This window comes from Anopheles darlingi, chromosome X (genome assembly GCF_943734745.1).
Source record: "Anopheles darlingi chromosome X, idAnoDarlMG_H_01, whole genome shotgun sequence".
Lineage (NCBI taxonomy): Eukaryota > Metazoa > Arthropoda > Insecta > Diptera > Culicidae > Anopheles > Anopheles darlingi.
The window spans coordinates 11,604,247-11,632,196 of NC_064873.1; the positions used below are offsets into that span (position 1 = coordinate 11,604,247).

At 42.2% G+C, this 27,950-nt stretch overlaps 3 protein-coding genes across 7 annotated transcripts; 2 read left to right on the forward strand and 1 right to left on the reverse strand.

Moving 5' to 3' along the window:
• The first annotated feature begins 1,239 nt into the window (after positions 1–1,239).
• LOC125950838 (uncharacterized) lies at positions 1,240–5,144 on the forward strand. The gene is made up of 8 exons (XM_049679182.1): positions 1,240–1,378; positions 1,632–1,789; positions 1,907–2,001; positions 2,080–3,343; positions 3,506–4,206; positions 4,272–4,468; positions 4,626–4,730; positions 4,800–5,144. Exons 2-8 carry the CDS (start codon positions 1,750–1,752, stop codon positions 4,858–4,860), a joined length of 2,463 nt encoding a protein of 820 aa, XP_049535139.1. The 5' UTR covers positions 1,240–1,378; positions 1,632–1,749; the 3' UTR covers positions 4,861–5,144.
• Positions 5,145–6,516: 1,372 nt separating this feature from the next.
• On the reverse strand, positions 6,517–15,200 carry LOC125955286 (PH and SEC7 domain-containing protein). 4 transcript variants are annotated; one of them, XM_049686394.1, is made up of 17 exons: positions 14,990–15,200; positions 14,175–14,269; positions 13,163–13,333; positions 12,739–12,805; positions 12,538–12,591; positions 12,233–12,447; positions 12,068–12,134; positions 11,724–11,777; positions 10,862–11,655; positions 10,247–10,789; positions 9,227–10,164; positions 8,943–9,136; positions 8,695–8,881; positions 8,375–8,583; positions 7,854–8,233; positions 7,605–7,742; positions 6,517–7,534 (listed from the first exon to the last, which is right to left on the reverse strand). In XM_049686394.1, the coding sequence occupies exons 2-17, from the start codon at positions 14,208–14,210 to the stop codon at positions 7,298–7,300; spliced, it is 4,284 nt and encodes a 1,427-aa protein (XP_049542351.1). In that variant the 5' UTR covers positions 14,211–14,269; positions 14,990–15,200; the 3' UTR covers positions 6,517–7,297. The 4 variants fall into 4 exon arrangements, with proteins under 4 accessions (XP_049542351.1, XP_049542343.1, XP_049542359.1 ...); XM_049686386.1 differs by having other exon boundaries at positions 7,854–8,260; XM_049686402.1 differs by lacking the exons at positions 12,739–12,805; positions 14,175–14,269; positions 14,990–15,200 and having other exon boundaries at positions 7,854–8,260; positions 13,163–13,268.
• A 2,946-nt stretch (positions 15,201–18,146) lies between these two features.
• LOC125948644 (uncharacterized) lies at positions 18,147–23,771 on the forward strand. Of its 2 annotated transcripts, none has more exons than XM_049674920.1 (7): positions 18,147–18,300; positions 18,482–18,631; positions 19,102–19,216; positions 19,845–21,985; positions 22,061–22,450; positions 22,549–23,006; positions 23,091–23,771. In XM_049674920.1, the coding sequence occupies exons 2-7, from the start codon at positions 18,583–18,585 to the stop codon at positions 23,136–23,138; spliced, it is 3,201 nt and encodes a 1,066-aa protein (XP_049530877.1). In that variant the 5' UTR covers positions 18,147–18,300; positions 18,482–18,582; the 3' UTR covers positions 23,139–23,771. The 2 variants fall into 2 exon arrangements, with proteins under 2 accessions (XP_049530877.1, XP_049530870.1); XM_049674913.1 differs by having other exon boundaries at positions 18,151–18,300; positions 18,461–18,631.
• Positions 23,772–27,950: the final 4,179 nt, after the last annotated feature.

Consider the following 27,950-nt stretch of genomic DNA (forward strand, 5'->3'; position numbering starts at 1 on the left):
GAGCTAGCTAGCGTTCCTGGACCGTGCTCACTCGCTGTAAAACACAACTCGGTCGCTCGAATGATCTTAAATAGAAAGATGAATCATTTAAACATTCGAAAAAGAGTGAAATCAGGTACTTTCTCTGATAAAACCACTAAACTTGCCCATATCTTCTTCTTCTTCTTCTTGAAACTCACGTGGTTTTGTTGATAAAAGCGCCCTGCTATGAATGTCAAACAAATTCAAAATGGTGACCTGTCAAAGTGGTTAAGAAGCTACCTGTCTTTTTAAAGTACCTTGGTCTTGCCACCCGGCCTAGAACAAGAGCTAGCTAGCGTTCCTGGACCGTGCTCACTCGCTGTAAAACATAACTCGGTTGCTCGATTGATCTTAAATAGTGAGATGAATCATTTAAACATTCGCAAAAGAGTGAAATCAGGTACTTTCCCTGATAAAACCACCAAACTTGCCCATATCTTCTTTTTCTTCTTCTTGAAACTCACGTGGTTTTGTTGATAAAAAGCGCCCTGCCACCAATGTCAAAAAAATTCAAAATGGTGACCTGTCAAAGCGGATAAGAAACCACCTTCCTATTTAATACACCTTGCCTTGAACACGACTGAGGCGTCAAGTATACTTTATAACGCCTGACGGATATACGCACCTCATTCGCCTTCAGGCCCTTGTCAGTGTTTACCAAGGTACTTTAAAAAGACAGGTAGCTTTATGCAGAACAAATCCTCGATCGTATTTAAGAAAAAACTTCAGAGTTTGACATTCATGGGATGGTGGGATATTTACTTCGGGAACGCTCTTTTCGGAGCTGTTTTCGCTTTTCCGTGGTATTACGACAGTTAAAATTCACGAAAAGTGGCACGAAAGTTGAAGTTTATGCAAATATTCCCAAAATTCTTTCAATAGTTTCAATATGCTATCGGTCCGTAGGTTTTGCCACCCGGCCTAGAACAAGAGCTAGCTAGCGTTCCTGGACCGTGCTCACTCGCTGTAAAACACAACTCGGTTGCTCGATTGATCTTAAATAGAAAGATGAATCATTTAAACCTCCGAAAAAGAGTGAAATCAGGTACTTTTCTTGATAAAACCACCAAACTTGTCCATATCTTCTTCTTCTTCTTCTTGAAACTCACGTGGTTTTATTGATAAAAGCCCCCTGCTATGAATGTCAAACAAATTGAAAATGGTGACCTGTCAAAGCGGTTAAGAAGCTACCTGTCTTTTTAAAGTACCTTGGTGTTTACCACGAATTCTTCATTGTTATTCATGTGTCGTGTTTGACAAATGTTGCATTCGGTCTCCGAATTATTGTGTAGTGTAGTTGTTTATCGCGGCGAAACCTGAACTACGCCAGAATACTTTGCGTATTCAACTATATAAGGTGAATTTCATAGTGATCGATAGAATCTGTTTGCGCAACGAACTCCAATCGCATACGTTCATTCCATTTCAATTGAACAGAATTGCTTACTCAACCTCACTATCACAAGCAAATTGCTTGAAGGGGCGCCATTTTGATGATTGTAAATTGTAAATGCAAAGTCTCTAGCATAGGGTTCTTGTTCTTCGGATAATCGCTTTTGGCACGAAGTAACTTAGATCGTCTTTTGCTCTATTAACTTTTCTCCTTTCAGCCATTACCATACTAGTCATTGAATTGCGTTAAGCAAAACGGGCGTGCTAGTATTGCGTGTTCGGCGGCTCGCGAATTGCATTCGGAATACCCTATTCCCTGCCAATTAGCCCAGAGTAATGTGGAAGTGTCATAAATGTGGCAAACCGGTCTTTTTCGGTAAATTATTATATACCTGGTATTTTTACCATTGTTTCGATCAATGCGCGTCATACTATTGGTTGTTTAACCATTTGTTTTCTATTCTTCTGCTCTGGGTGTCTCCCGTTCGTAAAGCGGAACGTAAACAGTCGCTCGGTTACGATTGGCATCCGGAATGTTTGCGATGTGAAGAGTGTGGCAAGCGGCTAAATCCAGGCCAACACGCCGAGGTATGTGTATTTTATCTAGTTGGTTATAGACTAGTGATTTTTGTTTTTTTAAAATCATATTCTTTTGTTTTGTTCCAGCATAAAGGTGTTCCTTATTGCCATGTGCCATGCTATGGAGCTCTCTTTGGTCCTCAGTTGTTCGGCCACGGTACACGCGTTGAATCTCACAAGAGCTATGGTCAACCTGATAAAAAAAAACAGCCAGTTCTGCGCTCCCCAGCTGGGCCTTGTATACCACGAAATCATCTTGAATCAAGATTACGTAGCTACAACCTATTTCATACGAACAAAAGTCTGGAGATACGGAGTCGCGAGGTGAACGGCCGATTAGTGCTTGAAGGTGCGCTGCGCATCTACTGGGGCGTACAGGGTATGATCCACTTAAAAGAGGATGACGACCAGCGTACTGTCGTGACTGTGCGAAAGAGGAACTCTTATCGTCAGAGCAATTCTATATCATTGGTGGACGAGAAAGAAAACATATTTCCGATCGCAGATACGTCGGCACTGTTAGCTAACAAAGAACGAACAACGACGGTAACAGAGACAAACAGCTCATGTAATTATACTGAACCTGATAGTATCAACGATACAACGACCATCTCTGAGAGTATTTCTTACGATACGTTGAGCCTTTCTTCGGAATTAGTTTCAATCGATTCAAAGCCTAATTCGGGCGAATCCTCTAAGGAAGCGTCTCCATGTCACGGCGCCAAAAACAAATTTATCACACTTCCCTCTAAGCTTTCCGAGGTTAAACAGCTCACATGGGATGAGTTCGATGATTTGTTGCAAGTGGAGCGGCGTTTAGATGATAGCGAAAAGCTGTATCGTACGATGCCGTCCCCAATGCCAACACGTAGCGCTGATATAGAATCTGATAGAGAGGCTAGTTTCGCGAGTGAAAGTGTAACTACCGATACTATCACAGACTACAAAACATTAACGCCAAATGTGGCCGATTCCGGCGATAGCAGCGGTGGTTCCGTGACACTGGCAACAAACGACTCTCGGTCGGCAATTGATGATGGTACTGGGGCTGCTGCTGATGTAGAAATCAGGACAGATATATCAATAACTTCCAATGAAGGAGATGACAACTTTCGGACGCCAGAAGCAACGCTACGGTCGCATGACTTCGAAGCTTTCAAAAGGCAGATTAACCGCGATTTTTTGGATGGCACGGCGGATTTGAAAACAACCGACGGTACATTAAAGCTCAATCAACCAATAGACCCAGCACGCATTAACGATTCCCTGAAGTTATACAACGATGGTGTAATGCATCACAGCCTGGCTGATGAACAAATCCGAATTGATAATTCTCCTGTTGGTAACGCAGGTAACCTTGTTTAAAGTTGTTTTTTTTTATTAAAACCAACCAAATTAGTTTAGTTATGATCTCTCAATTTTCTAGATTTTAATTTGTTGAGCAACATTTAACTGATGTGACTGTGGAAGATGAATAATAATACTACACATTATTTTGCCAATATTCTTTCAGCTTGTAGCAATGGGTCAAATGTCAGGAGAGAAAATACAGCTATGGACCGATCTGAACGATATGAAAATATATCACAACAAAAAGCTGCAATACCTTCGCTATCGGAGGCTGGATCATCCGATGGAGGTGGAACTACCGGTAGCGAGGCATTTAGTACCTCTCCTGTCAACACTGACACGGACTCATGGACCGCTGATCGCGGTTTATTGCGTTCTAGGTCTGCTGGACAGCAATATTCCGGCAACAGTTTCGTTGATAGTGACGAAGATGAAAAAGATACCGACGAATCCATTGGAGTTGATTCGGAAACGATGAAACCGTCTGTTCGCACATCCAATTCAATCCAGATTCAGATGGATTGTTACGACGAACTGGAAAGCTCAAGATGGTCAAATCGACAAGCAGGGCGTGAGTGTGTCGTTCACTCAGCCGAACTGTCCGTGGCATCAACAGTGTCGTCTGAGTACAGTACCAAGATCAATGACCAGGCCATTACCGATGACGGTGTTGTGTTGCGGAAACCGCCTAAAACAGGATCAACTGCGATCAAGCGCCGATCAGGCAACAGAAGATCCAGGACGAAATTGAAGCGTCGTTGCTCAATCAATGGTCACTTCTACAATCGAGAAACGTCATTCTTCACTCCTCCTTACGGTTCGCAAATGAATGTCTGGGTCTCCTCGTTGGTGAGCACTCAAGAGGTTGGTTAAATACACTTGAATGGATTGGTTTGGCATTTCAAAGGGTTTTTTTTCTACTCATGCAGGTTATAAATCTACTATTGGAAAAGTATAAAGTGGAATCAAAAGCAGAAAATTTTGCATTGTTTATTGTGCGAGATAATGGAGAACAAAAAAAGCTTCGGGAAGATGATTATCCTCTTGTGACGCGAGTGGTACTTGGACCACATGAGGACATTGCTCGCATTTTTCTTATGGATGGGCAGCAAACGCCAGAAATAAGGTATGTCATTATAAAAAAATAAAAATATAAATTTTGGTGCTCATACTAAAATGCAAACTTATCATTTTTTAAAATGTTTATCATTACTTACTACGGTTTGTCATGAATTATTATTTTTTGATTACTATGCATCTCTTTTTGTTATTACTTTGAGCAGCAGCGAAGTGGCTCAGTTTTTGAATCTCTCCATACCAGAATGTAGAGCTATTCTCGATCGCTATCATGAAGAAGAGTACCGAGAATTGCACCGGATACGATTTAAGTAAATATCAGATACTATATACGAGTTATTCCCATTTCAATAATATTGGCTAAATTATTTCCATCCTAGGTATGCTGAGTTGCGGAAGCGTATTAATCAGCGAATGGAGTCATTGAAAGTTCGGTTGTAGATCGATTTGTAAAATAAATACTGGAAAGTCAGTAGGAACATAGTTTCTTCAGGAAATATTTCCGCTTCTCGATAAGAAAAAATCTGCGTAAGCCCCTTGTTTAAGGTACATATTAGTTAGTCAAGTCAATCAATCAGCTAATAAACATGCGTACAAAACTGTCGTATTTCTCGTTTGGTTGTTGCACTTATTTTTGATGTGCTTTATGCTATACCATGTGCCTATTAAATAGTTTAAAGCGTTTAATAAATATATTTAGATTGAAACTTAATCTCACGTTTGTGAATCTTATCATTTCGTTAGCATGAAAAAAATGTTGGGAATATGGTAAAGAGAGTGTTGAGAAACAGAGGATAAATGAAACAAGTGGAGTAACGTCATGCAGAAAATGCTTGGATGAGGAAATGTAATTCATAAAGGAAATGTAGCGCGGGTTCTGTGGTAACAGGCATACAAATATATGTAATTTTGTCAACCCGTGGTCAATAGCATTATCACATGCGTTTTGAGACCTCTAGGGTTCTGGTGTTTTTTTTTTTTTTTTTTGTAGGTGACACATTAACTCGTTTGCGTGGAATGATGTGTTATATTCTTTCCGAATACCCGATTCTGAAAAAACAGTTTCACATTATTCTAAGCTCAAAACACCTTAGATAGTTAATTGGTTAAGATAAATTACAGAACCTTCTGAATTACTATAACAGGAACCGAAAGAAACGTAGACCACTAGCAACTATATGTGCTGTTGTGGCAAATAGCGATTTTGTTGTGATATGTTTAAATCAGTCTCTTATGTGCTTATGTTCCATATGATATATTTCTAATTACCGCATTGCACCTTAGATGATGCATGCTCTGATGCTCTTGAAATCAAGCCTCGATCATTAAGGCTGAATTGAGTAGTCCTTGATTGATCAGAATGATTTTGGTTTACATAGGCTGTAAGTTCATGTAACAGCATTCAGCCGCAACAAATTGGGCCTGTCTGATTGAGTTGGTTTACACATCAAATGTGCTCGTATATTTATATTTGAAGGAATATCAATAAACTATGATTACAATGCTTGTTTTTACATAAACTCGTTGCAAAAGTCGGCCAATTTTTATTTCTATATCCACTCTTCCAACCAATGGCGTAAAATTAATTTATTTACTTGCTTATCAGACTCTTCAACCGATGAGCGATCCTGACATCCTGAAGAATACCCCGATAGCGATTTCCCGTCTCATAGTATAGTCGTTTGAAGCTATGACGATTTCATTCAGTAGAGATTTACATGCTCTCTTTGATGTTTAACAACAGATGAAATGCCTAGCGTGATGAGGCTATCTAGTATGAAGATGCGCTGGTAATCTGTATGTTTGACGTAGATTTCTAAGCCTCATCCACGATAAGAATGATCCACAAACGAAGGTTTACACAGCTGTGAATGCAGTATCCGATTTGATCATGATGAATGTGAGTATTCAGATTGACGTGAGGTTGATAGTCGTTAGCCATGGTATATCTGCGTCGAATGAAACTCTCAATCTGGAAATGATGGAATCAGATATTTGTTCCACGCTCATGTTTACACCAATGAAGAAATGTCCTCAATAAATTACAATGTATAATAAGTGGCTCGGATTTGCACACCAATCGAGAAAATGATCAAGTTTTTAGTAAAATAGAAGCACGAAAAAAATATTTTATTAACAATGATTTATATAGGCATTTATTCTATCGCGTATTCCACCAGGTATGTTGCGTCTGTCTATTAGTATAAGAACAACGAATGTTTCGAGAACAGTCGCGTCGAAGTAGTATAAATAATGGTTGCCCTATCTCGCCTAACGTATATTCTATTCCTATAGTGAAATAATATACCGTCGGATAAAGGGTGCACCTTCCGTCACAAAGTGCGCAGTCTTACGGAACGCGCGAGCTAAGGGTTCGTACTCTCTTATACTCTCTCAACAAGCGGCCATATCTAGCCTAGCATGTTTCTGGTCTACTCTTCTAGCTAGCTAACCAGCTACTTCTTTTGCAAACTCTCACCAAATGGCCGTTCCTCTATATATGAAAGGAAGTGGTTAGTGATCATAAATATTTCCATTGGGCTATTAAGAACAAATGAAATGCAGACATTGCATTTATTATGACGGGAATTTCGTATTCTAATTCAGCGTGCTCGGTGTTGTATTCATTTTTCAATGTTAGATTATCTGATCGCTTCTTCAGGAGAGCACGCGCTTTTGAGCAAATTATAACAAAGAATACTGTGCTCGCCGGGGATGTGATATCAAATCGCGCTCATCTACGCATCCTACCATACAATAATCGCAAGGTTCAGGGATTAATTCAGTTATAGTATAAACGGAGTGCAACTGCATCATCCCCGATTCTATCATCACAACAGCTTCGATGTGAATAGTTGTTTCATTGAGTTGACTCTGACTAAGTGAGCCGGTTATTGTCGACATCGGTCGTCTTGGTGATACCGCCTCGCGGTGGCTCACTAACGTTGATACTTTTCGTTGATTGCAGCAGTTGATCATTATTCTGCTCACTGACCATTACGTTATTATCAGTTTCAGCAAGGGCTGCCCTATCTTCAGGCTTATTGGAACCATCAACCAGAATGAGGCTGTGCCGAGAGCTTAATATGTTACAATACGTTTTGTACCGCTTCAACTGCAAGAAAACAATGTGAGACGATCCAGTTCTACTTTCCGTGCGTGAAAACATTATTTTCTTTGCTTACCTCGTACTCTAAGTACTGTTCTTTTTCCCGGTAGTTTTGGTGCGCCAAACCTCGAGGGGGTACAGTGCTAGACCGATGTTCAGCAAGTGCTAGCTCTAGTTTACAAACCTGACGTTCGTGCGACGCTAACTGCTGTCCCTGCAAACAAAACCAAAATTAATCAGTAAAAGACGAACAACAAGTCAGTTGCTTGCTGAAACGGAATTATTCATTGAATCGAGGGGAGAGGGAGGGGGGGGGGGGGTTTACCAACGGCAGTGGAGTTTCTTTTGGAGGTAACATTGGTCTCTGGAAGCGCTGCTGGCTTCCCACGCCACCTTCCAGCGGCGGCGACGAATAGGCAGCACAAACATAGTTGATGTTATCAACCCAAGACTGTAGTTCCTTCGAGTCGCCTGTCTGCAATAGAAACTCGGCCTGTTCAGCAGTCTGCAAGCGAAACACGTGCTGTTTCTTGGTATAATCTGTGGCGCACGTTGCTAGCCCGTGATGTATGCGGATACAGTTCTGTACGGTTACCGGAGTTGGAACAGGACTGGTTTCGAAGCTCCGCTCGTTCTTGTGCAGGTAGAGGACTAGTTTGCTCAGGGTGAGGTATACCATCTTCCAGGAGCGGCGTCCAAAGGGTACTATCAGGGATAGAATTGAGCAGCAAGCTGTGTGGTTCAAATTATGGCATTGTTCGGAGAGACTTCAGCAACCATCCTCATAAGTCAGGATTCTTACTCCATCATCTCCCGGTTTTGTTAAAATAAAGACCGTTTACTTACTCTTCTTTCTGTTGTCTTCGAAACACCACTTTCGATATACGTATCCCTTCTTATATACTACGTCAGGCGTCGTCGGTACCTCAAGGAAGGGATTCGGACCAACCGGTGGTCCTTGAAGGCTGCCTCCGCTGGTGCTAGGTTCAGCGCCACCACCGGTATGTGTATTACCAGCACTATCAGTGCTACCGGTTAGATCAGACTCGTCGTCTCTGTTGATATTGATATTAGGTATTCATTCAATCTATTGCTATCCTACCGGTAGCGATATGGTATATGTTCATTCATATGGTTACGATGGCAAATTATAGTTGTTTACTTACATAGCCCACTCGAGCGGTCGGCATTTGATGATGTTGTAGTACTTTCGAAGCTTCTCTTCTCCTATTTGTTCCTTTAAAAATGATAGATTTTGAATGAACTGACCGGCTGTCATGGGACGCCTGGTTTTATTTCCATGCAGGTCCATGTTCAAAATCATCATGGAACATGTAAGCATATGTATAACATCTGAAAGCAGCTATCGTGTTAGACACAAACAGTGAAATTGATAAAGGTGTTATGTGCTTACCTAAATTGGCAAATTCTTGCGGATTGCAATAGTGATAACGGTTGGCGAAATGTTGCAGCACTCGTTCACGCTCCTGCGTTTCGCCGGATAGAGAGAATCGTTCAAGAAAGACGCGTAGAGCGATGTCCAACGGTTGGCCTGTGAAATCAAAGTAATTTAAATACTCCCTAGCGACTACCTCGTTGAAATCATTACTGCAAGCAGAGAAAAGGTATATTACAAACAATGGGACCAAAGAGCCAATAAAACGCTGAAGATATGTGAATATCATAGAATTATCTTACATTTTGTACAGGTGCGGGGATACATCGCTTTTTTTGAAACCATCCAAATGGAAAAGTCGTTTGGCAAGACGTTCAGCTGATGGAATGTCCACTGCTTTAGGTGAATATTGGAACGAGTTTAGCGAGTCAGTATCACTACCATCGTCCGAAACTGGTGGCGAGGCTTCGTGACTAAGACGAATGTTCACCTCGCCTCTACCTGCCGTTTCGCTTCTACCGGCTACTACATCGTCCCTATCCTCCGACGATGAGTTGTTGCTGCCTGTGAAGTCTGTTATTCCCTTATGCTGTGTTTCTGTATCGATGAAATTAGAGGTGTCTTCCTTAGATTTGTCATACGCGTCTGCGTTACCCAGGATACCGAAGGAATGATCTAAGCCTGTATTGATAACCAACCGACTAGCCATTGATATACTGGGACAGCCGCCCAAAAGTGCTCGGTCAGCCGATGCAACGGCTGTTTCACCCCGATTGTCTGAGGCAAGTATAGTTGAATCGGAATCGCTGATATCCGAAATGCCAATTTCAAGATCATCTTTGGCGCTTAGCAGCGCGTTTTCCTGATAATCTGGACTGGATAGGTTCGAAATAGCTTCCGACATGCTAAACTCCCCGGGGCGAATGACGGAATGTTGTGTGAATGATCTCGAAGGTCCCCCACCGACTGCCACATCATCGTTAGCTGCTAATGGCGCGACGTACGACTGGCTACTCGCATCCACGCAGCTCTCTTTTGCAGAATCAGAACGACGATCCTGGTGCTTTTGTTGTTGTTCGTGATGGTGTGAAACATCGTGCGACCCGCCTGAAGAGCCCATAATTGAAGAGGAAACAGAGGTGGGTGAAGCCGGGCTTTCGCTAACGGAATGCTGTTGTGACGAACTGGCGGAGCTTGAAACGGACTTCACAGCTGACATTGAGTAGCGTTCATGAGCAACCTGTAATAAGCCAAAAAGTATAAAGATAGTTGGTTACTATTTATAATTAGCTTTCCGTTCGATTCGTAACCCGCTTCCTTACGGTGTGATAATCTGGGCGTGTGTCAAGCAGCGTGTTCAATGAGCTATTAACATCTTCGTCGAAATCCACGGCAATCACAGATCCCATACTTCCGTCGCGCTGGGACTGTTGTAGATGATCCTCAGAACGACTCGTCCGGAATCCTGTCATATCGCACAAGTGTGCTGTTCTGGCACCCATAAGAGCTCCTTCAGTAGTACCACTTTTGCTCACAGAAGTGTGCTCTTTTGGTGAAGCAGCGATGGTGGCATACGCACCTAAATTATTGTTGGCACTCGAAACACCGTAGAACGGTGAGGCAGTCTTAGGTTTAGCGCCTCCGTAACCAACTTCCGCTACATTGTCAACATCGGTGGGAGAGAGCGACGAAGAAGTGGTCGGTGGTTGTGTTTGATCGTCTTCTATATCCTGGGGGCCATCCATCAACAAACTGCTGCTCACGCTACTTGATTGTTCCTTCGAAACACTGGATGGTCCCGACGACAGATCGTCACATGCTTCGGGATAATTGTTGTTCTTTTGGTGCTGAGATGGAATTGGAAGCTAGAAAACGACACATACGGAAAATAATATTCAGATGATATTGTTATGCTAATATTTGAACGAAATACATACATCTGTTTCAATAAGATGGGCCGTCACCGCCATTAAAAGTTGTTTCGTATCATTCTTATTTCCATCACTGTTGACGCTTTCTTTCGTCTGTAGCAGACGGGGCACTTGGGTAGGTATGTGATGACGCCCTGAGAGTACCTTTTCTGAAGACTTAAGGGAGCTGGGAAGGGCCGTTATGGAATGCGGAATTTTGGATCGCCGAGTAGCTGGTTCCGACTGGCATGTGCGAATAACTGGATCCAACTGCTCAGTGAAGGACGTTTTGGAAGGAGGAATAATTTTCGAAGGACGTGCACTTGACTCCGACTGGTTGGGGCGAGAGACTTTAACCCGATGTCGACTATTATTGTCCTGGAGCGGCATCCAAGACGGCGGGGGCAACAAACGCGATACTTTAACGGGGCTGATGGACTGTCCAACAAAGTTATCTACGATCTTTTGCCGTGGTGTGGGATCCTGGACGAACATACGAGAGGGAACCTTGGAAAGACGGCTAGCGGATTCTGTTTGGTTAAGGCTGCTGACTGATGGCCGTTTCCGTTCTTTGTTGTCCTGAAGTGGCAACCAGGAAGGTGTGGTTTCTTTGGCGTCCTGGCCCGATATTGATCGACGCGAAGGAATTGCAGACGCTCTTTGAGATGTATTCAGGCTTCCGTATGATTTGGCTTCCTCATTACTTAGTTCTTCAGTATCGCTCGTTGATGGTTCGCTCAGATCCTTTTGCGATTGCGACATTCGTTTTATTCTGTGACTATTCTCAATGTGCTGCTTAATGTGACACGTTATGTTTGAAACTGAGTCAAAATAAGCATAATATTAGCCCTAGGAAACATCTTTTCTATTTCGAGTATCTTATACTAACCTCGACCAAATCGTACCTCTATAGGTACTTTAGCCAATCGAAGACATCTGAGAACTGAAATAAGCACACAATTGTTATTGGGTATATTACATTTTAATTAGACTTTCACATACAGCAAAGTCAATAAAACAAAATAATTTTTTAATTAATTTTTGTTAATTCAATACCTAAATTATGGTGTTATTAATCTGTATACAATATATAGAGATCTTTTTTCCTTTTTCTGTATGATTGGATTCTTTTAAATATAAAACCGATGTAGTCAACAAAAACGTTGTTATTAATGAAAACCAACAAAAATATATTGAAACACTTTATTAATATGACATTATGTAAACCCTTACCATGGAAAGGTGCCTTATATCTTACGTCCTGATTGTTGATTTTAATGAAAAAATCACCTATTTCGATCTGAAAGGAGCATATGAAAAGAAATTTGTATGCATCAGAATTCATCCTTTGTTTTCGTCCAATTTCAATTGTAATATTCCATTGCCTTCAAAAAGTACCTGGCCAAAAGCAGCAGCCGGTGAGCCGGGGAGTATTTCATAAATCGCGTGGTCTACTATATCGGTATTGAGGAGATGAAATCCGTAACCGGCTTCGTCGTTTGGTTTACATGCAGTTTCTATAGTGATCGAATATTCTTTAGTTTCAGGGCTCGTTCCGACTAAAGAACGCGGAATCTTTAGCATTCGGTGAACATTTTCTTTAATGTCTGGATCTGCGATGTAGAAACAAACATCAAGTATGATCACAACGGGCTTCCACCCTAGCCATGCTATGCCCACCTACCTCCCTTTTTTCCACCTACCTTTTTTCAGACGTAAATGCATTGTCTTGGGAGAAAGGCGAATTGCTTGATGAGCTGTAAGAAAAAGAAAAACAATAATAATAATATATGAAGAGCCCAAAGCATCACGCTCAGTTGGAGAATGCATGAAAATAACATTTAACAATATGTTCTTAAACTATAGTTATGAAGTGTGGGATTGTAGAAGATTGAATGAAGTACCAAAAGACGGTTTCTGGCCTAACAGGACCGAATTGTTCACAGAAAGAACGACATCGCCGATCTCCATCTGCAAGAAGAAAATTTTAGTTACGCATAGTTAGTTATTAATGTGCAATACAGATTAAAGAAGAGAAATGAAAATAATAATAAGACGAAGCGTGCCAAAATCTACTTTTAAGATCTAATTAAAGCTGATTATCAATCAGCAATTTACTCAGTGATTGCTTTAGGTATTTGTATTTGAGTGTTTTGAAGTAATCACAATGAAACACTTGAAGTAATTGCAATGAAGCAATGGAAAACCATCCCACGCGATTCGGACCAGTTAGCGGCGGATCGATTATTATTTGTCTGAACTTATTAGATAACTGGGTTTTTGAGACACAGAGATTTACCAGAATATTTCGTAGAAACTATTACAAACCTTGGGACATAAAGATGCTGGACTATTTTCAAGGATGTTAGCAATTACGAATTCGCCAGTATTTAGCTGCTGCACCTTCACACCAAAAGAGGTTAGCCCCTTGACCAGCCGGAGTATGACCGTTACTTCCTTCGCCGCAGCAGCCCGACGCGTTGCAATAGAACGGCGAGGCTAAAAAGATAGCATAGCGTATCGTAAGCGTAAAAACATATTTAAATTATAAGTGTGTTAATCCTGAGGTATGCGTTAAAAAAATACAAAATTTAAATTGCCATAAGCATAAAATTAAGACAGATAATCGAGTTTTGTAAATTACATATGGAAGGGAAATGCATCACTTTTCACACAAAGCAGACCGAAAACATATTTGTGCACATTTTTTTTGGTTATTTCTGTGCTTTTTTATTGTCGCAATCTTAACTATTTTTGCCATCTCGTTTAGAGTTCGGCTGGTAGAGGTTTCCATTTTTTTGTAAGTAAACTGTTAAAATTACCTTCCATATTCAGTGTACAGAACTCAATTAACTGCAACAGTTCTTTTTCCTTATAATCATTCAAATTTGTTTTTTTGTAATCATACGTTCTACTTCATCTTCTGATTGGAGGCTTTTTTTTTTCTTCTGACTGTGAAATGAGTCAATTAAAATCAAGCCATTTTAATTTCATCCCAAATAGTTCTCGATTGTTCTAACCACAATAACCACCAAACTTAAACCACTTAACAAATCATGGTTTAATACATATATATATATATATATATATATATATATATATATATATATATATATATATATATATATATATATATATATATATATATATATATATATATATATATATATATATATATATATATATATATATATATATATATATATATGCCTCGATCAAACGACCCCCGATTGACTGAAAGGTATGTCTCTCTCAACGTTTAAGAGACCCGCCGGCAGAACAATTAAACATTAAGAGGGCCGGTTGCATACATTTTGTCAAGGGGGGACTACTTACTAACCTGCTGTTCGGCACGATTGCTGCGGAAGGGCCGCATTTGATTTATCAGCGTTCACAGGCGATGTAGTGGTTTGCGACTGGGTTCTGGCCTTCGATCTGAATGTGTTTTGGAGAAAAACAATTACGCATAATTTTTTAACCTTTGCATCTAAATTTTTCTAGTTTAGTCTGGAAAATTCCTGCTAGTCACAGAGTTACAGTCAGCGGTTAGCGACACTCAGCTCGGCATTATTGTCGGTAGCTGCCACAGCCTACAGCGAATGAAAACGCGCCCTTTCAGATTCTTGCACACTCGACACGTTCCGTTGGCCTAGGATTGATTGCTCGCTTCGATCGTTGATGGACGTTTGTTCGGCAGATAGTTTCACTGCGGTATATACCGGCGGTTCCATTTTGACGGTTGATTTAGCATTCTTTGGATTTAGCTATTGTATTTCGATGTGTCGATGAGCTGTTAACGAAATGCGCGATTGCTTCGGTCGCAAGCCCAAGCCAAAACTGTATAGCACATCGAATGGAAATGTGGCACAGGGAAGGGTATACGATTACAGGCGAGCTAAACATGTGCGGAACAACACCCCGAGACTGCGGCGGGGGATGATGAGATTCTGTGGCACACAAACGCATGTACTCACATAGCCACATCGGGGCTACGGTCTCCGTGTGCAGAGCTCTTGCATCGCCGACTTTCTCCAAACTTCAGGCCGCTAGTGACATATGCTTGCCATATTTGCACACTATAACCTGCGCCCGCTTGCCTCGATCCACTCGGACCCTCAGTCACGGGTACGCTGGCTTTGGCAATCGAATTCGTACCTGCAATCCTTGTGGTTTGTACAGGCAGCACCATGCAATGGAGCCGCGTCCTTATCACAACGGGGACATTTGTCAACCGTACTTGCCGTCTGGGGCTAGTAGTATTCGGGGATTTCAAAAAACGGTACACGGGCGTTCCGATCTTACTAGTGTTTGTTCAACCTACACTCCAATTTGCTAGCAAAGAATGATGTACAGCTATTTCGACATACAACCGCTGTCACACAGGAGTGACATTTCGCTTCGTCCAAAATGTTCTTGGAATAGACAAGCCCGTTAAAACCTACCAATTAGGCCCTGCTACACGCAACGTAAATTTACAAATTAATGCCAAAACGTTTACGCTTCGTGTGGCAGGGGTAAGCAAGGTACTTTAAATAGACAGGTAGCTTTATGCAGAACAAATCCCCGATCGGATTTTAGAAAAACCTTTAGAGTTTGATATTCGGGTAAATGTTTGTAAACATAAATTCGGATTTCCGTTGTGTTCTGAAAAAAGACGGTAGGAAAGTACGTTTGAGCTAAAATAGAAAAATCATCAGATGCTGCCACACGGAGCGAAATTTTGCGCGCAAATTTGCACATTAATGCCAAAATGTTTTCGCTTCGTGTGGCAGGCGTAAAACCCCGAAAATTTATGCCGAAATGTCAAACGTATTGTTTTCATCTGTGTTTTGGCCGCTGAAGTTGATTTCCGAGTAAATTTTGCAGTTTTTAACGATTTTGTTGCTGTTGCTGTTATATTTATATTAAAAATGCAAAAACAATACGAAAAGAACCTACATTTTCGTAAATAAAGCGTTCGATAGCGTCAAGGGTTCAGCGAAAAAGTCCGCGGACGTATAAAAGTTTGACAGCGTGTAAGGGTTAAGCGAAACCGTTTTGGCATTAATTTTTTCGTTTGCGCTAGGGTTTTCGCCCCGTGTGGCCACGGCTTATCGATTTTCTAACGGCAAAATTTTGAAATGGATAACCGCTAAGATTATTTGAATCGGTTGAGGTGTATGTTTTGGTTTTTTACCGAGAGGCGATATGCTCATTTTGTTTGTTTCATTTTAGCGCAAGGTACTTTAAAAAGACAGGTAGCTTCTTAACCGCTTTGACAGGTCACCATTTTCAATTTGTTTGACATTCATAGCAGGGCGCTTTTTATCAACAAAACCACGTGAGTTTCAAGAAGAAGAAGAAGAAGAAGATGTGGGCAAGTTTGGTGGTTTTATCAGGGAAAGTACCTGATTTCACTCTTTTTCGAATGTTTAAATGATTCATCTCTCTATTTAAGATCAATCGAGCAACCGAGTTGTGTTTTACAGCGAGTGAGCACGGTCCAGGAACGCTAGCTAGCTCTTGTTCTAGGCCGGGTGGCAAAACCTACGGACCGATACCATATTGAAACTATTGAAAAAATTTTGGGAATATTTGCATAAACTTTAACTTTCGTGCCCCTTTTCGTGAATTTGAACTGTCGTAATACCACATAAAAGCGAAAACAGCTCCGAAAAGAGCGTTCCCGAAGTAAACATCCCACCATCCCGTGAATGTCAAACTCTGAAGTTTTTTCTAAAATACGATCGAGGATTTGTTCTGGATAAAGCTACCTGTCTTTTTAAAGTACCTTGGTTTGCGCTAGGGTTTTCGCCCCGTCTGGCACCGCCTATCCATTAGGCGGTGCCAGACGGGGCGAAAACGGAGTTTACGCTCCGTGTAGCAGGACCTATACAAAAAAGAACCTACATTTTCGTAAATAAAGCGTTTGATAGCGTCAAGGGTTCAGCAAAAATTTTGAACGTATAAAAATTTGACAGCGTGTAAGGGTTAAACGAAACCGTTTTGGCATTAATTTTTTCGTTTGCGCTAGAGTTTACGCCCCGTCTGGCACCGCCTAATAGTTTCAATATGCTATCGGTCCGCAGGTCTTGCCACCCGGCCTAGAACCAGAGCTAGCTAACGCCCACTGAACAATGAGTAGATCCATCTGCCTGCGACGCAGCGAGAGGAAGGCTGAGGAGGTTGAAAATGAAACCCCCGCGGCCTGCGAGGGGGTCGAGGAAGGGGCAAATGCGACGCTCACTATGGAACTGCTCGTAGGCAGCGGGGGAAAGAGCGGAAGAAACCGCGCGGAGGAGGAGGTTTCGCGCGCGAGTTTGTGGGACGCGACTGCGGAGGGGGAAGGGCGGAATGGGAAGAGAAGAAGGGCGAACGAAAACGAACGCGAGCTTGTGGGTTTCGATTACGAGGGGTGGCAAGGGCGCAAGGGTCGAGGGGCGATTCGAGCGGCAGCGCGCAAGAGAAGGGAGTAGAAAAACGAGACGGAGCAGCCCCGATCGAAATTCGACTAAGTCCCGATCGCGGCAGTCGAAATTTTTCTAAGTCCCGGAAAGCACGCGTTCCGCTGACGATGCAGTGCAAGTGCAGCCAAGTGTTTGTCGACAATGTAGTGGAAAGTGATTGTGAAGCTGTAGGTGTTGACTGCAGTCCACATGCAAGGTAAGATAAAACAACATTACATTACCCCGGAAGTAATCTAATATTTAGATATGTTTTTTTCCTTCTCCGACATGTGCCCGAGCATTCTGCATCGAACGGTCAACCACGCCAACGATCGAAGTACGCGTATGGAACACGCGGTTGGACAGGAACGTTCATGTTCGCAGCCCGGATCACGCCGCCACAGAGACGCCACCACAGCGACGCCACCAAGCCAACGTAGACGACGCCACCAACACCAACAGCACGAACGGCAAACATCACATCATGATGACGTCACACCATGACGACGTCATCACCAAAGTCTTATGGCGTCACGGGGTGGGTTCAAAGCAATTAGGAAAAATAAACACCACCGCCATTGCGCGATGGCTTACGGACCAATCAAAGCGTACTTCATTTTGGGTAGGGAAAGAGTATAGGACAGAAAGAAAGGGGACTAGAGGAGAGAGCGAGAGAAAGGGTCACGTTTGATTGGTTGAAATCGAGACGATTTTGTTCCGGCCCTAGTGGACGAAATCGGGCCGCCAAAATATTTGCCAAATGTATGTATCGTTCCGTTGGCGGCTGGATCTCGGATCGATTTTTCTATAGTGAGAAATCTTCTCACTGCTATGTGGGTGGGTGCTATCTGGGCTTTTTTTTTGTTGGCTTTTGTTCTACGAACAAAAATGTTGCCTGGGGAGCTATCAACATGAGCCGAGCTGAGCCTATTATACGGCAGATTCAATAAACTTCCATCATTTTGTGTTTGGCTGTTAAGAATTAAAGGTGAACAACACAATTGCGGTGTTTAAAAAAATAATAAAGGACAGTTGAAGAAAGTAAGTAGAAGAAATAAAAACAACTAAATATTTATTCAGAATAACCACCATAAAAACGCGTACGATTGTTTTTGCGTCGTTGGTTTGTGTACGCATCGTAAATGTTGTTCTAAAAATTATTATCTTTCTGGCTTATGATTCACTGATGTCGCTGTCAAAGTTTTTTTTTATATCCTTGAAGTTCTAGCCTCTTACTTGCAACGAGATCTAAATAAATTGTTTCTGAAGGAGGCGGTACAATTAGCACGCATCGTATATCGTGCAAATTTAATCGGGTACAAAATGGAAAAGTACCTGTCTACCGTAGTTGGCTGCTTGCTGTTGTTGATGGGTAAGTAAAACTAAAATCGTTTAACCTGCAATTCTTAAGTAGTTGGTATTGTAGCGCGTCATCGCGAGCCTATGGCTTCTGTTCTCAATAGCAGGAAATTTGACGATTTACCAGTGCATATAGAAACGGGATGGAATTGGTTTCTAGTTTTTTTTTAAATATTCTGTAGCACAACATTATCGAGATAGTATGTGGGGTGACTACTGCGTGCGAAGCGTTTTTCCTTTGTTCATGACTGATAAAGTGAATGTTGAAAATGCGCATTCATGGCATCGATGTATGCGTTGCGCTTTGAAGTGAGTCAGCTCAAACCTCCATGCTACAGATAATGGTTCTGATAATACATTAATGATCGTATGCCGAGATCTTGTAGTGGGGAGGGGTTTTTCAGCACAATAAAAAATCTGTTATTAATCTTTTTTCTCTCAAACGGAACATCGTGAACATCAACCAACCATCACGGGTCTCAGGCCTTGTTATCGTAGAAGGCTCACCAGTCAAGCAATCGAACGAATCCGGTACCAAGCATTTGGTGGGTGCCAAAGAGTGCACCTGGGGACCGACCTATTGGTGTGCTAATCTAAGGTAAGTTATAGCGTAACGACATTTCTCATTTCTTAGCATTTCAATGTCCTACCAGTGTCCTTGTCCAAATGGACTTTCACCTTCGACATTGCCGATCGCATCGATGTTATTGTTTGTGTATTGCTTTTCCACTCCCTTAGCTTCCTTCGTTATACCGATGTGGTTTCCATATTGGCTTATTGTGCAAGCACAAATGGGATGACATGGAAGCAGATAGTCCTCAAGTTCAGATTAAATTTTTGCTAAGCGTATTATTGTAAATACTTGCACTTCCTATTGTTTGGCTAGCGGATTTCTTTATTACATAATCATAACCTGGGTGTACTTATGGAATGGACATGGCGACTGTTTTGCTTTTTGTGATGTGAAGATGGTGTGTAGTGAAATGTTGGCACAATGTCGACCTTGTCGACCGGCTTAGAGTAATCTATTATAACTAGCAAAAGGAATGGTTGTGTCAGCAGATTATTAAATGTTACATTATCATTATTATTACTAATGTCATTTTTTGCGTTTGTAGTATTTGATAACTCAATTAATTTCTACTGCTGTTTGCTTGTATTTGCTGTCAAATTCGAGATTTTTATTTTTTATTGTAATATCATTCCGCCTTTTCTCTGTCTATCAGTAACGCGAAATCGTGTGGTGCCGTTTCTCACTGCATCCAAACGGTGTGGGAGACACAACGCTATCCAGTAGATAACGATGAGATCTGCAACATTTGTTTGGATATGGTGCGTCAAGCGCGCGATCAGCTCGAAAGCAACGAAACACAGTCTGACCTGAAGGACGTTTTCGAAGGTTCGTGTAACTTAATACCGGTAAAAGTGGTGAAGAAGGAGTGTCGTAAACTGGCAGATGACTTTGTTCCGGAACTAGTAGAGGCGCTTGCCTCCCAGATGAACCCAAATGTTGTATGCAGCGTAGCTGGGCTGTGCAATAATGCGGCCATAGATAAGTTGCTTGCCGATATGCTTGCTACCAAATCGCCGCAATACAGCGAAATTGACGAGAAAGTTGACCCGTTCACTTGCCAGCAATGTAACAACATATCCACCAGGATTGTACGTCGCTTCCGCGCATCAGATAGGGATAACGTACTGGAGAGTTTTTTGCGCTTCTGTGGTCAAATGTCATCGTACTCTGATGCTTGCTCAAGTATAGTACTAACTTACTTCAGTGAGCTCTACGAACACCTCAACATACACCTGACACCTGATGCAATTTGTCATCTTAGTGGCGTTTGTGCGACCAACTTCCATCGCCATGAAGACGACGTGGATTCGATCGAGGTGCGCCCGCTTAGTGGTGTCGGAGTACTTCGGGTGTCGTCTAAATGCGCTAGCGACGACTGCAACTTAGGAGACGATGTGCCGTGCAAGTTGTGCGAGCAGTTGGTCAATCATTTGCGCGACGTGCTGATTGCAAATACAACCGAACTGGAGTTCAAGCAGGTGCTAGAAGGGCTGTGCAAGCAAACTAAATCATTCGCCGAAGAATGCACCAACCTGGTTGACCAATACTACGCAGAGATCTACGAAACCTTGGTGCACAATTTAAACAGCAACGATGCCTGCTTCATGATTGGCGTATGTCCCAAGAATGTTCCGTTCGATAGTGCATTGATGCCTTTGTTGCCTCTATCAGTCGCTATTCAGCATGAGTCTGACTCACCCGCTTTACGTCGTCCGATACTAGGCATTAACGAGCCGATTATGTCACCAATGGAAATTCAACAAGCCCAATTACCGATTGATCGAATTATGGGTGCCCCAAACGCACTGCAGCTCAAAGAGAATGGCAAGTTCTGTACGCTTTGCGAGTACTTCATGCACTTTGTACAAGAAGCGCTGAGTGAACCAGCGAACGAGGATGAGATCAAGCATGTTGTTGGCACGACATGCGACCGGTTGCCTTCGTCCATTCGTGGCGAGTGTCACAACTTTATCGACGTCTATGGTGATGCTGTGATTGCGTTACTGATACAATCAATGGATCCACGCCAGGTGTGCCCTACACTGAAATTCTGTCCGGTTCAAGCCAGTATCGATGCAGAGGTCTTTGCGCCAGCACAGGTTGATGTAGAGGTTGATGTACACGCTGGCAACGGAAAGCCAACTTGTCCGCTTTGTCTATTTGCTGTTAGCCAGCTTGAAGAATCGGTAAAAACAGATCGTTCGAAGCACAACATCGAATCCGCCTTGGCTCGCCTCTGCATGCACCTCTCGCCGAAGCTGCGACTGGAGTGCACCGATTTCGTGGATACGTATACCTCAGAGCTAGTAGAAATGCTGGCTTCTGATTTTACACCCCAGGAAATATGCGTGTTTCTGAAACTTTGCATCGACCAGCGACCTGATCTGAGCCTATTGAGTCTACAGCTAGAATATGAGCAACGGCCGCGCAAGATGGTAATGGGTGGCAGCGCGGCAATCTCAGGCGACATCGAAACGAATGAAATCCCCGACAACACCGTGAACGGCAAGCCAATGGAAGGCGAGTCTTCTAAAATTGGGTCGACGCAGTGCTTGGTGTGTCAGGAGATGGTTAAACAAGTCGAGAAACGAGTGAAGAACAAGAAGAACAGGGAAGAGATCCAAAATGCCCTCGATCATGTTTGCGAGCGCATGAAAGAGTATCGCGATAGGTGCGAGCAGTACGTCCAAAAGCATGCCGATCAGATTATTGATCTTGTACTGAAGCAACTTTCACCCAAAGAGATCTGCCATGTTCTCGGGTTTTGCATCACGAAAGCATCATTCGAAGAACGTAAGTTTATAATAACCCTGACTTACAACTACTAGCATTTCTCATTGCCGCTCTTTTTTATACCTCGTTTAACAGGGGTTGGCGAGGCGCTGTTAGACTACATCATTGAGCCGGCTATTGTAGAACCGCCGATGGAGGTCCTCAGCACACCGTTCCTGGTCCGTAGCGATGGAAGTGTGCACGGGTCTGAGCCACCGCAATGTGCCCTTTGTGAGTTCGTCATGGTTAAGCTAGAATCGGAACTGGCAGACAAGAAGACACGCGAAACCATCAAGAATGCGGTTCGTAATGTTTGCAGCAAATTACCGGCCACGATCGACAAACAGTGCAGTAAGTTCATCGACCAATACGGCGAAGTTATCATCAAGTTCCTGGAAACTCTGCCACCGCATCAAATGTGTACTAAGCTTGAACTATGTGAACCGCAGGAAATGCATCAGGTTGCTTTATTAGAGCAGGCGAAAAGTAAGTATGAGCATTTATGACAGTATAATGTGTTCAACAAATACGAATTTTTAAATTTCCTGTGTTCGTCTACGGCTAATGCCTGTTATGTATTGTAGAAGAAACAATGGAATGTGCAGTCTGCCAAGGTGCAGTCAAGGGACTCGATGAGCTTTTAACTGAGATCCAAATCGAAGAACAGGTCAGCAAGTACGCCAATCGTATCTGCAAAGAGTTACCTGCTAAAAATTACGCCCAATGCGATCGTCTACTCTCGATATACGGTATCAGCATGATGAAGCAGCTTAAGCATTCGATAGAACGCGAACAGGTTTGTGTGAATATGGATATGTGCAGTAGCATGCAGCCTACAATTAATGCTGGATCGATGCCAGAGTTTGCATCGGAAGACGAAAATGACGATGAAGATCTCGAGGTTGCGACGGGAGATTCGGATTCCGACGACGTAATTTCGAATAATGTACCGAAAAAGAATGCCATTCTGCTTGGTCAGAACCAGTGCAGCTGGGGACCCGCATATTGGTGTAAGGATGAACAGACTGCTAAAGAGTGCAAGGTGAGTTAAATCTCTTTTTTTTATAGCAATTGTAAGCAATGAGATAATGACAATTTTCTAACATATAACGATTTGTATTTTTAGTCCACTGAATATTGCATGAAGCGTAAACTTGGCCTTTGGAAGCAATAAATGCTAGAGGAGTTTGTGAGTAGCAGCTAGAACACAACAAAGCTCGTTCGTGAATGAGTCTACTGTGTTCAGGCATTCTTGCGGTGCGTTCATAGGCAAACAACGGAAAAAACAAAATGAAAATTAATGTGAAAGTTCTTCAAAATAGAACAGAAAAAAAGTGAATTTGTAACTAAATGATACCAAGAGGTGCTTTTTAGTATATAATATAAAAAATCAATCATACGTGCTTTATCATCTAACAGTTTCAGGAGAACAAAATATGTGAGCGTTGAAAGCAAAAATAACTTTCCTAGGAACAAGCAAGAAGCATAACGCATATATAACGGAAGAAACTGAAGGATTTCATGTAATCTCTTTGTGAAGAATTTAGGTTGTTTACAACTTTTATAGCTACTGAAATGGATAAAACTAACGATGGAAGAGTAAAAATGGGTGTTGTGACTAACCGTTTGCCAGACGTTTTATAAATTGCTTCCGTTATGAAAAAAGAAGGATAACTCCCGGTTACCTTAAATAAGATTGATAGAATTCTCTGATCTTTATTGATATTTTTAGAAAAAAAAAAATGAAACCCCAACATTATTTGCTAATAAAACCGGAAGATGATGTGGCACAATTTCGATATGAAAACACTGAAAGATAGCTGATAAGACAACTCATCCAGCGTAAGTACGGCTATCGCCATTTGGGAACCATTTCGCATTATGGTGCCTGCTCTAGTGGGGCGATAGCTAACGTCTGTGGCGTCTTGACGCTTCCTGTCACTGTCGCGCAAGCAGTCGCCTATAGGAACGCTAAAACAAGGTACTTTAAAAAGACAGGTAGCTTTATGCAGAACAAATCCTCGATCGTATTTAAGAAAAAACTTCAGAGTTTGACATTCATGGGATGGTGGGATATTTACTTCGGGAACGCTCTTTTCGGAGCTGTTTTCGCTTTTCCGTGGTATTACGACAGTTAAAATTCACGAAAAGTGGCACGAAAGTTGAAGTTTATGCAAATATTCCCAAAATTCTTTCAATAGTTTCAATATGCTATCGGTCCGTAGGTTTTGCCACCCGGCCTAGAACAAGAGCTAGCTAGCGTTCCTGGACCGTGCTCACTCGCTGTAAAACACAACTCGGTTGCTCGATTGATCTTAAATAGAAAGATGAATCATTTAAACATCCGAAAAAGAGTGAAATCAGGTACTTTTCTTGATAAAACCACCAAACTTGTCCATATCTTCTTCTTCTTCTTCTTGAAACTCACGTGGTTTTATTGATAAAAGCCCCCTGCTATGAATGTCAAACAAATTGAAAATGGTGACCTGTCAAAGCGGTTAAGAAGCTACCTGTCTTTTTAAAGTACCTTGCGCCAAGGTACTTTAAAAAGACAGGTAGCTTCTTAACCGCTTTGACAGGTCACCATTTTCAATTTGTTTGACATTCATAGCAGGGCGCTTTTTATCAACAAAACCACGTAGCCGTGGCCACACGGGGCGAAAACTCTAGCGCAAACGAAAAAATTAATGCCAAAACGTTTACGCTTGCCGTTTACATGCTGTCAAACGATTATTGGTCCGTGGAGCGTAAAACCTAGCGTAAAAGCTTTTTGCAAACGGGAGGGCTCGCAATATGTTCTTTTTGTGGTTTACATCGACAGTGAGTGATCATTGCTAGTGTATTCAATCCTTTTCTTCAAAAAAACGATTTTAATTTCCTCAACCCGGCCATGTAAACATATCGAAGCGCAAAAGTTTTGGCATTAATTTTTTCGTTTGCGCTAGAGTTTTCGCCCCGTGTGGCCACGGCTCGTAAGTTTCAAGAAGAAGAAGAAGAAGATGTGGGCAAGTTTGGTGGTTTTATCAGGGAAAGTACCTGATTTCATTCTTTTTCGAATGTTTAAATGATTCATCTCTCTATTTAAGATCATTCGAGCGACCGAGTTATGTTTTACAGCGAGTGAGCACGGTCCAGGAACGCTAGCTAGCTCTTGTTCTAGGCCGGGTGGCAAGATCTACGGACCGATAGCATATTGAAACTATTGAAAGAATTTTGGGAATATTTGCATAAACTTCAACTTTCGTGCCACTTTTCGTGAATTTGAACTATCGTAATACCACAGAAAAGCGAAAACAGCTCCGAAAAGAGCGTTCCCGAAGTAAACATCCCACCATCCCGTGAATGTCAAACTCTGAAGTTTTTTCTAAAATACGATCGAGGATTTGTTCTGGATAAAGCTACCTGTCTTTTTAAAGTACCTTGCCTTGCGCTAAAATGAAACAAACAAAATGAGCATATCGCCTCTCGGTAAAAAACCAAAACATACACCTCAACCGATTCAAATAATCTTAGCGGTTATCCATTTCAAAATTTTGCCGTTAGAAAATCGATAAGCCGTGGCCACACGGGGCGAAAACCCTAGCGCAAACGAAAAAATTAATGCCAAAACGGGTTCGCTTAACCCTTACTCGCTGTCAAACTTTTATACGTCCGCGGACTTTTTCGCTGAACCCTTGACGCTATCGAACGCTTTATTAACGAAAATGTAGGTTCTTTTCGTATTGTTTTTGCATTTTTAAAATAAATATAACAGCAACAAAATCGTTAAAAACTGCAAAATTTATTCGGAAATCAACTTCAGAGGCCAAAACACAGATGAAAACAATACGTTTGACATTTCGGCATAAATTTTCGGGTTTTTACCCCTGCCACACGAAGCGAAAACATTTTGGCATTAATGTGCAAATTTGCGCGCAAATTTTCGCCCCGTGTGGCCACGGCTATAGAATGAGCCGGACACAGAAATACTTGTGGAAAGTGGAGGAGGGGTGGGGAGGGAGCGAGTACATACCTAGTACATGGCTTGTACCTTCCCCCATTCCTTCCAGATAGATAAAAAGATGATTTAGACATAATAATTGTCCCAAAAACATACACACCTTTTCAGTTAAATATCTTTAAAAGGTAAAAAACCGGTAAAAAACCAATATATACACCTCAACCGATTCGGTAGGCAAACCGATTCTAATTGCATACATTTAGGGGCCGATCATTTCAAAATTTGGCCGTTAAATAACCTGTGGAATGAACAAGAACCTTAAACATGAGATTAAATCAATTTATGGTGCGAAAAACTAAACAAATATTATCTTTCGACAGTGAAAATGTAATGGAATCTCCCTTACCTCTTCCGTAATAGCACTATTTAATGTTTATAATGTATTTTTCAAAGATATTTAACTGAAAATGTGTGTATGTTTTTGGGACAATTATCATGTCTGAATCATCTTTTTATCTATCTGAAAGAGACGGGGGGAGGTACAAGCGATGTACTAGGTATGTACTCGCTCCCTCACCACCCCTCCTCCGTTTTCCATATATTTTTCTGTGTCCGGCTCATTCTATCGGTTAACCAACGGCACAATTTTGAAATGGATAACCGCTTAAATTATTTGATTCGGTTGAGGTGTATGTATTGGTTTTTTACCATAATTAGTATGTAAACTAACTTTCCTGGGTTGTTATTAAGCTTTCCAGAGTTTCTCGAAAATAATTAACTTTATTGTATGTATGTCATATATTATATGTCAAATTGATTGAAATAATACTTATGGAATGTCTAATGCCATACAAAACGAGATTTTTATGCAATTTAGGACTGAAAAGCACCAAAAGTAAAAAGTTTCCATTTTGCCTTAGCAATAATGCGGCACCCTTCCTGTCCATCACCTCGTTCGCAATCTCCGAAGCATAATTAATCCGCAACATTACGATAATCCAATCGAGGCATCGAGAAGTTTCTGCCACCGTGTCGGTACGTTGTGGTATCTACAACCAGACCCGCTTCCACAGCGGCATCGGCCTAGTTTGATCGATCTCTGTTACCGTCCAAAGGCAAAAGTTGCGACGCACAGTAATTCGAGGCCAACTGGCGGCATGTCTCATGGGCAGACAGTAGTGGGTTACGCCCTCATGGAGGCTGCCGGGTGGTAGACGTGGTCCGAAAGGATGTAGAGAGGGGTCGCTTGCGTGACGGTTGATACGATAGCTGGCTGGGATTGTGTTTATAACGATTTTACTGCGGCGCCCACTACCCGGCTGCTTATCCTCATTTTCGTTCTCATCATCGTCATCATGTTCTACCTACTACCACCATACTAGCACCATGTAGCATAAGCACATTTGTATTAATTCTCCCAAAACAGCACGAACTCGATGTTGACTTGGCTTGTATCTGGCCTGTGCCTGCTCCCACGATTTTGCCAGGCTCCGCGGCCGACCCTGTTGAAATAAAGCCCTCAACTATATGTGTTGCCGTGTTTCTGCTTTGTTTGTTTTTTTGTTTGATGGGAAGGTGGAGGAGGGTTCCCAATTCATCATGGCACCGACTCGTAGCTAGCAGTCTGCCATAATCCTGGCATTCTCTCTTTCCCCGCTCATATTTTCGTTGTCGTTTAGTTTCGGGAGAGCCGGTCCTACAGCCTTTCTAGTAGAAGCCCAGGACTGGTAGGGGTTCAAGGTACTCCACGTGTAACCACAAATTCATCCCATTGCGGTGCTCTACTGCCGCATGTGTATGTGTGTATGTGTATGTGTGTGAGAGTACGTGTCTAAAGAAAGTCCACTCGGGTTAGGTGATCTGCGCCCAAGCGACTGCGCACCTCATGTCTCTTAGGAGTGATAGACGATTGCCAAAAATAGGACCGATCCGAACCCGAAAGACAGCGTAAGTGGAGGAGCGGAGGAGGGAACTGGTGTGATCACACCTGCCGCCGAGCCCCGGCCCCTTGAGGAGTACTTGGATCAAAAGGAAGCGAACGGCCGG